Source organism: Puma concolor, chromosome D1 (assembly GCF_028749965.1).
Source record: "Puma concolor isolate L17-30 chromosome D1, mPumCon1.1.hap2, whole genome shotgun sequence".
In the NCBI taxonomy this organism is placed as follows: Eukaryota; Metazoa; Chordata; class Mammalia; order Carnivora; family Felidae; genus Puma; species Puma concolor.
Window position 1 is genome coordinate 108334139 of NC_141676.1, and position 13078 is coordinate 108347216.

Genomic DNA, 13078 nt, shown 5'->3' on the forward strand with positions numbered 1-13078 from the left:
TCCCCAAGAGTTATCCAGTGTCTTGGTGCCCCTGGTTGAATTTATGCCACCTTCTTCCCGTGACAGTTTATACAGAGCAGGGTCTAATTCCACAGCTCTGGACTCCTCCATATCTTGTCTATCTGTTCTTAGGCTAGCTTAATAATGGTTTCATGATTACAGATAAAATTAGAGTCTTTAATCTTCCCTTCAGGTATGTGGTCTCTCCGTTTGTTTTTGATTTGAAAATGTCGTTTTCTTCACACAGGCTCTTTAGATTTTGTTCATGTTGGAGGTGAAGAGAGGGGCAAGAAGGGTTGTACGTGGACAGAGAATCACTTAACTTGAGCAAAATGTTCAACAGTCATTGACAGTTTCTGCCTGAAACTCACACATTTAAAAATTACAAAACAGTGCGAAATAACAGATACTTGAGATCAAGTCGTTTCCTTCTACTTGACCCCAGAGAGCATACCTCCAGGGTGTTACAGGTCTGTTTTGACCAGGCACTAATTTCATACAGCAGGTGAGAAAACGGAGGTCCAAAGATGTTCATTCAGCATGATGCTCCCAGTCAATGGCTGGTAAGTATGTGGCAAAGCCAGAATTTTAAAGGTCGAAATTTCACAAAATTTGAAGTAAAAAGCTTCCAGGTTAAAAACGAAACCCCAAGCCCAGATAACTGGCTATGGAGCAAGGATTGCTGTTTTCTTAACATAATCAGATAGCTTGTAAACTCACCAGCAACTCTGAGGTGTCACCCAAGACAGAGGGGCCGTCACACGCACTGACTTAACAGAAACAGATGAGGGTCTCAGTGACACACCTGATAGTGCCCGACACCTGCACAGGTGTGTATGGAAGCTACAAGCTTCCAACAGCTGACGGGGCTTACCTGTGATAAGAGCATCAGGTCGGGATTGCTCTTTCCTCCAAGCGGGAACAAAAACTGTAATATCTTTGTGGCCTCTTTCCAAAAACCAATCCACTGCCAATTTTATTCCCCGGCAGGAAAAGACTTCTTTGTTTCCATGGCTGAAACGTTATTTGGGAACACGTTAAGACACAACAAAATCTAAAGTTACAACTTCATTCAAATTTGTAAACAGAAATGATCCCCTAATGACAAGAGTGATGCATTTCAAATTTAAGATGGAGCTGTATAGCTCAGAGAAACATTCAGGTAAACTGAAAAGCTGAAAATCTGTGAGAAAGAAATAGGAAAATGGAGATTAATTGGTGGAGGATAAAAAACAAGTTTTTACATGTCAGTTGTAAAGGTTGACGAGTCTGAAAGCTACAAGCTCTTTTAAATCAGGACAGGAAGACTTCACCACCACAGCAAGAACTTCAGTCAAATGTAAAAAGAAGCCACACAGAATGATATCTATAACCGGAAAATCACGCTTACAACGCTTCATCTCCTACAAGAGACACTTCCCGTGTTCTTCAATGAAAAGACACCTGGTTTCTGTTTAACACTATTGTGCCCGACAAGGCTTAATGACGACAAAAGGGCATTCAAAATTGGATTAAGCAGTCTTAGTGCCTAAAAGAAAATGCTCAAATAAAAGTGCAGTCACTCAATAAATATTTATCTAGCACCAGGCTCTGCCTGTGCGTTTTAATCTAATAATTCAAAAATAACATTGATACAGGTTTTAAAACTTTGAATGTAATGATTTTTTTTTTTTTTTTTTTTTTTTTTTGCAGCTTGAGCTCCATAATGGAGACAAATATTCTTTACTTCTCGGTGCTAAGGAGGGGGTGAATCAAGTAAGGTAAGTAAATGCTCTGTTCATTTTTAGCACAAACTGAACATTAGGTGTATTAATATAGTCTCGTAGACTCCTCCGAGGAAGTACTGGAACCATCTATGTCATCCTTTTAAGGATAAAACAGAGACAGACCGACCTGCTCTGTAGATACTGACGGCTGGAGATGCAAACCGCAGTGTTAATACTCCATGTTCCAAAAACCGGGCTGGGGCAAGGTTAGGGGCAGAATCCGAGGCAGTAAAGTTTCAGAGAAAGGGATACAGGAAGGGGGAGTCTGAGGTCCTATTTCCTAGGTAAGAAGGGCTACGCGATGGTCCTGCCGATGCCCCAGCAAAGGACAAAGTGATGTTGAGTTTCATAGAAAATACTCAAATCAGTCTTTTGAAAAGCTATAGGAAAGAATGGGATCATCTCTTAAGAGACTACATATACCGTTCCTAAATACAAACACTCGCTAAAAACTGACCGTATTTTTATTTTGTATTAATGCTTTGAAATCTAAGTGTGTTGTACTTGGCCAGTCCCGAATGACACCTGGTTTACTGAAGCTTGTGCATTTTACTGCTTCTGCCTCTACATGAGCACTTGCTCCCTGGTGACTTCACTTGGGAAGGGAAATGGTCACATTTTACTGCAGAAATAGAAGATTCTATCTTCTAATTAAAGAATGTTCACAAAATGTGTGGCAACAGCAAATCATTTACAGTCACGGAACAGAGATTCTCCAGATGCTTCAAGGGGTATCAGGCCCCGCAATCCTGATGGTAAAGGTTGTTGTCCTCTCCTTGTCCCACAACCCCCGTTGCCATCTGACCGGCCCAAGGCGGGAGGGGACCGCACTGTGGATGATGCACAAGGACATAAAGAAAGCCTGGTTTCTGAGCAGAAAGACATGCACCTATCTCTCGGACCTTGTTATTTCACAAAAAATACTTCCCCCATTTTAAGAAACCGTAGTCAAGTTTTCTGTTAGTTGTAGCTAAGGACATCCTTGTCTGCTTTTTTAGTTGTACCATAAACTAAAGAAAACTTGGAAAGCTCTTTTAATGTATAAAAACAGAGGGATAAAAAAGTTATTAAACAATAGTAAAAATGAATTCACAAAAAGGAATAGTAAAAACGAATTTAGGATAGGAAGCTATCCTAATTGTGAACTGAGTAATGGAAATGATGAACGGATTACTAGAAGAAAAAACAGTAATTGAACGATGAAGCAGAAAACATTTAGTAAGAATATAGATGTCTGGATCCATGACAAGCTTGATCTCATGGACATGCACAAGACCCTGCAGAGAATAAGAGAAAAATCTTTTCAAGACCCTGTGGAAGATTTATAAAATTCGCTATGTACTATGCCACCGAACAGATTTCCACAGACAGGGCTGTATCCTACAGACAATATTCTTTTACAACATGTTATTACACTGAAGACACAAGGTTGTAGTTAAAAAATTTGTACTGTTAAACAGCAAGCCAATTTAAAGTTTTAATTAACAAAAATCCCATTTGTAAAAGTAACAAAAACTAAAGTCTAAGGAGGAAAAAGGCAAGAGTTTTATAGAGAAAACAAAAAGAGAAAGCCTATAATGAAGGCATAAGACAAGACCTGGGGGTGCCTGGGTGGCTCGGTCGGTTAAGTGTCGGACATGGGCTCAGGGGATGATCTCATGGTTCTTGAGTTCAAGCCCCGTGTCGGGCTCTGTGCTGACAGCGAGGAGCCTGCTTCAGATTCTGTGTCTCCCTCTCTCTCTGCCCCTCCCCTGCTCAAGCTCTGTCTCTCTCAAAAACAAATGTTAAAAACAAACAAAGGGAAGACATGAATGAAAGGAACAATATACCATTTTCATGGATGGCAAGACTCACTTTATGTAGACAACAATTCTCAAATGAATCTGCAAGCTCACTGAAATTCCAATAAAAGCCCTCCAAAGGATTTTTAGGGAACTTGAGAAGCTCATCCTAAAATTGCTATGGGAGAAGAAAAAGGCCAAGAATATTAAAGAACAAAACGGGAGGAACTTCCCCACCAGCGATCAATAAGTAGCATAAAACTAGTGATATCCAATCAAGGTTATATTGATACGGGCAAAGATTAAAAAAACAGGAAACAGAAAAGCAAGCTGAAGGTGAGACTTCTGTATAAGTGACATTAGAAATTAATTTGAAGATGGACCATTTAACAAATGGCACTAGAACTGGGAGTTTATATGGAAACCATAAAATTGTATTTTTTAGCTCTTACCATAGACAAAAATAAGCTGTAGATCAAAGATTCAAATATGAAAAATACTATAAAACTTTGAAAGAAATTACAGGATACACTGACATTAGGATGGGGAAATACTTCTTAAAGATGACATACAACTGTGCGTTATCAAGGAAAAGACGGATGAACTTGAGTACATAAGACTTTTTATGTAAAAGCATGAACAAAAATGCATATGCATAAACAGGCCATAGATTAGAACAAGATATGTGCAACATACAGAGCCAAAAAGAAAGCTAGGACTCAGATTATGTAAAGTATTCCTATACATTGAGAATAACCATTTTTTTAGGGCAAAAGATATGAACAGTGAATTCACAGAAGAGGAAACCCAAATGACCAACGAACATATGAAAAGATGCTCAATAGTGAAGAAATGCAAATTAAAGCCCAAAATGAGACACCACTTCACACCCATCAGATTGGAAAAAATAAAGTCTGCAAACACCAGATGTTGCCAAGGATGTGTGAAAGTAGGAACTCATACATTACAGGTGGGAGTGTAAATTGGTACAACTATTCAGGAGAACAATTTGGCAATACTTGGTAAAGTTGAAGGCGTGCTTTTCCTAAAACATAGTAGTTCCATCTCCAGGTATAGTAACACCCCACACTAATGTGAAATCATATTTAATGCAATTAGCAATTGGCTCTCATGCTTGACCCAGATCAGAGCTCACATGGGGGCAGGGAGAGGCAGTCCAAGTGCTGACGTGAACAGTGGGTCCCCCAGCCTCTGGCTCTCTTCTCAGCCGGTCGTCTCCTGATCAGATCAAAGAAATGAATGCGAACCATGAAATCCCTGGCATGGTGGCTGTTGTCTTGGAAGTGCCTTCCAGCCCCCAAGGCCCAGAATCATCCCCAGAATTATTAAAAGCCCAAGCAGAGAACTACTCGGTGGTTCCCAAGTGCAGATGGGACTTGTACAGACTAGGAGAGCTTCGGGAGACTGAACTGAAGGTAACCTTCCTGAGGCATGTTGAAGGATGTGACTCATCACAGGTGCTGGATACAATAGAAAGGGCAACTGTAGGACGTTCTGATAAGGAATTAGAAAAACAGAGTAAGCCTGATTACAAAATATATGCAAAACAGGACGTCAGAGCAAGCACAATGAAGCTACTAGGGCAAATGAACTATCTGTTGAATGTTTACCAAAAGAAAGTAGGATGATGTTTAAGAACTGAAGCTTTAATTCCATATAAATAGAGAAGACTCATTACAGTCTGTAGTCATTTATGGGCTATGTCTGCATGCATTTTCTCTGTAATAAAAATAGCTAATTCTATATTTATGAATTGGCATATTCCATTGGGCCTTGATTTTTTTTTTTTGTTTCAACAATTTGGCAATAAAGACGGTACACCTCAAGTGAGTCTTTGTGATGCTGAATTTGTTGGAACATTTGTGGCCACCTGTGATTACATAAGAGAGCCTGAATGTTTGACAGAATGTGTCCTTTTGACTCAGTTCGACTGGGTTCCCAGGGAGAATTTGAAACTCTTACTGCAAATTCTGAATTACTACTGAGCAAAACGTGTAATACAGGCTCAGAGTTCACAGGTGATTCACCAATACCCGGGGCCTACCAGCAGGTGTCTTTCTTAAAAGGCTTATTTTACTCTGTCATGTTTGGAATCAGCCTGCTTATAAAAATCCTGCTTTGCAGTGGCCACAGAAAGGCTCAGATGAAGTAGAGAAATTGGTATATTTATAAGGATTTTTAGAAAAACCTTACTGAAAATAATAAAAGGAGTACTGGTATCTCTGAACATCAGGAAATTAATGAAAAGATGAACTGGGACAGCCGTAAAGAATGAATAAGAAACCCAAGGCTCCTTTCTCCTAGTTCTCAAAGCCTTCTCTGCTGTTCCTCCTTTCCCCCTTTCCCCTCTTTGTCTGGAACTGAGAAGAAGGAGACAACTTTTTGGATGGATACTTCCCAGTGGCTTCAGGGTCTGAGGATAACTTCCCTCTGGAAGAAGGAAAATTGCTGGCCTTACCCAAATGTTCTGATGTGAACTCTACCTCCAAGATCCCCTACATTCATCGTGCAAAACACAGGGCAGCAGAAATGATGAAGAGGAAGGAACAAGGAGTCTTGCGAACTGGGGTAAGAGAAAGTATCCGGCTGGCAAACGGTTGCCCTGATAACTAGAAAGAAAGGGGAGACAGGAGTCAGGCTACCAAACAGTAAGATGAAACTGGCCGGAGAGCCATACAAAGCAACTTTTCATCTCAACATGGGGAAGATCAGCCTTCTCCCTTAGGAGCTGCAAGGACTCAAGGGCGTTGAGAAGTTACCCAGCACTGCTGGGTAGATCAGACAGGGAAAGAGCCCAGGTGCCCTTTTCATGGCTGACATTCTCCATCTTCACTTACTTTCCCCTGCTCTGCAGATACGTGCAGACATGTACCAAAGTCCTCTACGGCAGGTCTTCAGTCCTACAGCCCTCCGAGGGAAGACGGATACTGGCTGCCTGCCTGGGGTGGTGACCCTGCACGGCTCTGCTTGATGCATGGAACAGGAATGACATGGAACAGGAATGACGGGGGCTAAACATGAGCCCCCCCTCCCCCCCCCCCCAACCAAATGCCTTGGCCTCGGGCATCTCCGACAATGCAGGCTGTTCCTGAAGCCTCACACACCTGCTGGGAGGCACTGCTCGTGGCAGTCTTTGAAATCTTTCTGAAAAGGTGACCTGGGAGAAGCCATGGGGCTGTGGCTGGATGAGTCTTCCACCCGTTTGCATCTGTGATTCACAGATGCATTTTCCAGACCCATGGGCATGGATTCAGGGGCAGATCAGAAGAGACCCTTAACCCTCTTCGCTTTTTTGGTTACCTTGTTACTGAAATGCAGGCACAGGTAAGAGACAAAGTTCTTGGGTAATAAGGATATATACACTTCCTCACATACTGGCGTTGGGAAATGATGGAGAAAGGTGGAGGCAGAAAATCAGACACATGGGTCAATGGAACAGAACAGAGAACCCAGAAACGGACCCACAACCGTATGGCCAACTAATCTTTGACAAAGCAGGAAAGAATATCCAATGGAATCAAGACAGTCTCTTCAGCAAGTGGTGCTGGGAAAACTGGACAGCGACATGCAGAAGAATGAACCTGGACCACTTTCTTACACCATACACAAAAAAACCTCAAAATGGATGAAAGACCTCAATATAAGACAGGAAGCCACCAAGACCCTCGAGGAGAAAGCAGGCAAAAACCTCTTTGATCTTGGCCGCAGCAACTTCTTACTCAGCACGTCTCCAGAGGCAAGGGAAATAAAAGCAAAAATGAACTACTGGGACCTCATCAAAATAAAAAGCTTCTGCACAGCAAAGGAAACAATCAGCCAAACTAAAAGGCAACTGAATGAAATGGGAGAAGATATTTGCAAATGACATATCAGATAAAGGGTTAGTATCTGAAATCTATAAAAAACTTATCAAACTCAACACCCAGAAAACAAATAATCCAGTGAAGAAATGGGCGAAAGACACGAATAGACACTTCTCCAAAGAAGCCATCCAGATGGCCAACTGACACATGAAAAAATGCTCCACATCACTCATCATCAGGGTTATACAGATCAAAACCATAATGAAATACCACCTCACACCTCTCAGAATGGCTAACATTAACAACTCAGGCAACAACAGATACTGGCGAGGATGTGGAGAGAGAGGATCTCTTTTGCACTGCTGGTGGGAATGCAAGCTGGTGCAGCCACTCTGGAAAACAGTATGGAGGTTCCTCAAAAGAAATTGAAAACAGAACTACCCTATGACCCAGCAACTGAACTACTAGGCATTTATCCAAGGGATACACGTATGCTGTTTGAAAGGGGAACATGCGCCCCAATGTTTACAGCAGCACTATCAACAACAGCCAAAGTATGGAAAGAGCCCAAATGTTCATCGATGGATGAATGGATAAAGAAGATGTGGTGTATGTGTATGTATATGTATATACACATATACATACCTGCATGTATATATACATAAATATATATACATATACATCCACACACAATGTTGTATTACTCAGCAATCAAAAAGAATGAAATCTTGCCATTTGCAACTATGTGGATGGACCCAGGGGATATTATGCTAAGCCAAATTAGAGAAAGACAAATATCATATGACTTCACTCATATGAGGACTTTAAGACACAGAACAGGTGAACATAAGGGAAGCAAAAATAATATAAAAACAGGGAGGGGGACAAAGCATAAGAGACAAATATGGAGAACAAACAGAGGGTTACTGGAGGGGGGATGGGCTAAATGGGTAAGGGGCATTAAGGAATCTACTCCTGAAATCACTGTTGGACTATAGGCTAACCTGGATGTAAATTAAAAAAAAAATTAAAAAATAAAAATAGAAAAGAAACATGTCTTCATCCAACCTTAACCTTTCCCTGTCCTTGCTCGTGTCTGCAATTTGTATGGACTTTTCCTGTTTCACCCAGGCCCAGAAACACACACGATGGTGGGTATACCTAGACACCTGTCCACTGGCTCTTTCGCCTGTGAGGATCCTGAGCAGCACGTGTCCCTCTGGTGTCCCCCAATGCCATTAATCTGTGGGGAAGAGACCTGCTGTATAGTATTAAGGGCTGCCATGTTCTGTACTACAGGCAGAGTATTTTGGAAGTTGGAAGCCCCCGAGAGACCAGGCACCTGACTTAGTAGATACTTGTGGAGTGTCTGCCAGGCCGTGGGCAGAGTTTGAAGAAGACAGGCTTTGTAACATCAGTACTAAGTTCGGGCCCAGGTGACGGAGGCCCAGAGACTTCTGTGGAGGGACTCTGACTCACAGACACGAGCAACCCCCTGTGAACTGGACCCTGGAACCCAAGGGGAGCTAAAATAGATGCAGATCATCTTGGCGTATTCTTCCTAAGACTGGCACTGTCCTAACTTTTCACTCGTAAATTCATGGTCTCCATATCTAACAGAACTATCTTTATTCATATGTACCTCTGTAACAAATTGGAAAAGCACACAGTTTGGTCTTCAACAGGACAATTCCATAAACACTCAAAATAACATGCCTTGCTATGTAACACCACCACATACGCTTCCCAATGGAGAATTAAAGTATACTTCTTGATGTGTCTTTAGTCACCTCTGATGATTAAAGGGCTATAAAGGCATACTTTGTAATAGAAAAAATCAGGGCACTACGTATTGTAATGTAGTTTGCCACAAAACAAGACTGAGAAGAGGGGGCTAATGGGCCAACCGTTCCATCAGCAATATGCACGAAATAGAATGTCCTATATTATTTCTCAAGTTATATATGCACATATCATTAACTGGGTTAGCCAAAGGATAGGAAGGGTTACTTTAGAATTCTAACTTCTAGGGGTGTCTGGGTGGCTCAGTCGGTGAAGTGTCCGACTCTTGATTTCAGCTCAGGTCATGATCTCACGGTTTTTGAGTTTTAGCCCTGCATTGGGCTCTGCGCTGACAGTGTGGAGCCTGCTTGAGATTCTCTCTCTCCCTCTCTGCCACTCCCCTGCTCATGCTCTCTCTCAAAATAAACATTAAAAAATAAAAGTTTAGGATTCTGACTTGTCATCAGTGGTAGACAGGAGGATTAACTGAAAAACACAGAAATCTAAAAGTGGAATGAGGGATCTACTAAAAGGGACTGCTTTTCAATTCTTTTGATGGCACTGAAAGGAAAACAGATGAGTCCCTTTTTCATTATCTTATCTCTTCCACATTGATTCTGCTATAGTTTGAGTGTTTGTTTTGCATTAACGTGTTATTTGTGTCGCCTGTAAAGAAGGCTGCAGGGAGGAGGACGAGGAAGGCGCAGCACGAGGATCCTGAGCACGTTCCCCTCCCCGGAGGCACTGACACAACCCCTCCACTTCGTGGAGACCAACACAGCAGGCAGGCATGGGGAAAGACACCCCAGTGTGGCGGCAACCCCCCAGTGGGAGGGGACCACAGGAGCAGTTATTCCCTGAGGAGGGAGGCGACCAAGGAGGGCATACCTGGCCCTGGGACCCTGCACTGAGAAGTCAGGCCACCAGAACGTCAGGCTTTGAAAACTGGTGGGGCTTCACTCTGGGGGGGGGGGGGGGGCTCGAGGGCTGTAGTAAATCGTGTCTCCTCCCTTAAAATGTCAGCATGCTGTATTTCTTAGCCCATGACACAGCAGAGAAGCAGCAGGTTGCAAAGCGCCTGGGATACATGCGAAGTGTTACTAATTTGGGAGGTGTACGTAAGGGGCAGGGATCTGAAGGTGCTCTGGGCACCGGTCTCCTTGCTCTCCTTCACTCTAGCTGGCCCAGTGCTTGCAGGAACCAAGTCGGACACCGCACCTACCTTGCCAGCCCTACTCTTCCTGCCCAGACATTCCCCTGAGGACTCACCCCACCCAATGGATAGCCCTGGTCAGGACCGGCACCTCTCCATAGCAGTTTTTCCCCCGGGGATGGGGCACTTAGCCCCACCAACCAGTGCACCTACACTACAGCCAGACCTCTCAGAGGCACCAAGGACAAGCCCTACTGATCATATGCCCACAGCAGTGGCCCTGGTAGTCTTTGCAGACAGCTGGGCTGAAAGGCAGTTCCGTTCACCGTAGCATCCAGAGGAGTTGTGCCCAGCCGCAGCAGGAGGGTGCACTGTGCTTCTGGACACCACAGAACGCCTCGTACACGAGGCCAGGAGACGTAGCTGACCTAACACATAGTAACACACACGGTCAAAGGAGATGGAGAAATGTGATCCAAAAGCAAAAAAAAGCCAAACCTCAGGTAAGGAGTTAGACAAAATGGAGATAACCTATCTACCTGATAAAGAGTTCAAAGTAATGGTCCTAAAGACGCTCAATGGATGACAGACCTAAAAATACATGAACTCAATGAGAACTTCCACAAAGGGAAAATACAAAAAAAGAACAGTCAAAGCTGACAAATACAGTGGCTTAGTGAAAAACATACTAGAGGGAATCAACAGCAGATTAGAGGATGCACAAGAACAGATGGGCGAGCTGGTAGACAAGGCAATGCAAAGCACCCAAGCTGAAGAGCAAACATTTGAAAAAATGAGAGGTTAAGGAATCTCTGGGACGTCAAATACACTAATGTTTGCATTATAGGGGTCCCAGAAGATGAGAAAGGGGTAGAAAATTTACAAGAAAGAAGACGTGAAAACTTCCCTAATCTGGGAAAGGAAACAGACCTCCGGGTTCCAGGAAGCATAAAGAGCCCTAAACAAGATGAACCCAAGGAGATCAGAAGTGAAGGAAAAAGTTTCCCTGCACAAAGAAAAGTTAGAGGAGTGCATCACCACTAAACCAGTCTGAAAAGAAACAGTAAAGGGACAACTTAAGTGAAAAGAAAAGGCCCTAACTAGAAGCAAATTAAGAAAAAACTTCACTGGTAAAAGGAAACTTAATGGTAGCAGATCAATCACTTACAAAGCTAGTACAAAGATTAAAAGTAGTAAAATTATATCTACAAAAATTAGACAAGGCACTTGAAGTAAAATAGGACATAACCATAACATGGAGTAAAAATGTAGTGTTTTAGAATGTGTTAGAACTTAAGTGACCATCAGCTTCATATATAGCATCCTAAGTATATAGCAATCTCATGATAGTCACAAACCAAAAACCTGTAATAAATACACACAAAGAGAAATCCAAGCATAAGGAAACCGAAGCATAAAGAAAATCATCAATCACAAGCAAAGAGCAAGAAAGCAGAGAAGTACTATAAAAACAACCAGAGGGGCACCTGGCTGGCTTAGTTGGTACAGCACGTGACTGCTGAACTCAGCATTGTGAGTTTGAGCCCCATCCTGGGAATAATGATTACTTAAAAATAAAATTTTAAAAAATAAAGGGAAAATTAAAAAAAAATACCTGGAGACAAATGAAAATGCAAACACTACAGTTCAAAATCTTTCAGATACAGTAAAAGTAGTTGTAAGAGTCAAGTTTATAGCAATATAGGCCTATCTCAAAAATGAGAAAGGTCTTAAATAAAAAATCTAAATGTATACCTAAAGAAATTAGAACAAACAGGAATACCTGGGTGGCTCAGCTGGTTAAATGTCTGACTTCAGCTCAGGTCATGCTCTCACAGCTCATGGGTTCGAGCCCCACAGCTGTTAGCTCAGAGCCTGGAGCCTGCTTTGGATTCTGTGTCTGTCTGTCTGTCTGTCTGTCTCTCTCTCAAAAAAAAACATTAAAAAAAAAAAAAAAGAAATAAAACCCAAAGCTAGAAGAAGGAAGGAAACAATACTGATCAGAAATACAGACTAAAACAGAATAGGAAAGATCAATGAAGCTAAGAGCTGGTTCTCTGAAAAAGATAAGATTGGTAAAACCTTAGCTAGGCTAACCAAGAAGTAAGAGAGGACTCATGAATGAAATCAGAAAAGAGAGTTTACAACTGACATCACCAGAATACAAAGGATTATGGGAAATTACTCTGGAGAATTACATGCCAAGAAAATGGGTAACCTAGAAGAAATGGATCAATTCTTAGAAACATACAATCTTCTAAGACTGAATCAGGAAGACACATAAAATCTGAACACACTGATTACTGTAATGAAACTTAGTGATCAAAAAACCGTCAAAAACCAAAAGTCCAGGAACATATGGCTTCACAGATAAATGCTAACAAACACATAAAGAACAGTAAATCCCTCTTACAAGAAACTGATAAGGAATGCTTCCAAATACATTCTTTGAGGTCAGCATTACCCTAATCTTAAACTAGATCAGGACACTGCAAAAGAAAAAAAAAATAGACCAGTATCCCTAATGAAAATACATGTAAAAATCATCATCCAAATATAAACAGAATTCAAATCTAAGTTAAAAGGATCATCCATCATGATCGAGTGGGAATTATTCTACGGATGCAAGGATGGTTCAGTACCCACAAACCCATCAGTGTCACACACCACATTAACAAAAAGAGGAAGACAAACCACATGATCATCTCAACAGATGCAGAAAAAGCATTTGCCAAAATTCAGTATCCCCGTTTGTGATAAAAACTCTCAATA

General features: G+C 41.9%; 1 protein-coding gene across 7 annotated transcripts in view; it reads right to left on the bottom strand.

Annotated features, from left to right (window-relative positions):
• ZC3H12C (zinc finger CCCH-type containing 12C) overlaps positions 1-13078 on the bottom strand; it is an 88143-nt gene that overhangs the window by 14340 nt on the left and 60725 nt on the right. For all 7 annotated transcript variants that reach the window (XM_086679179.1, XM_086679180.1, XM_086679174.1 and 4 more), the window contains exon 3: positions 875-1014. In XM_086679179.1, coding sequence (XP_086535305.1) covers positions 875-1014 — 140 coding nt within the window. The remainder of the gene's footprint in view (positions 1-874; positions 1015-13078) is intronic.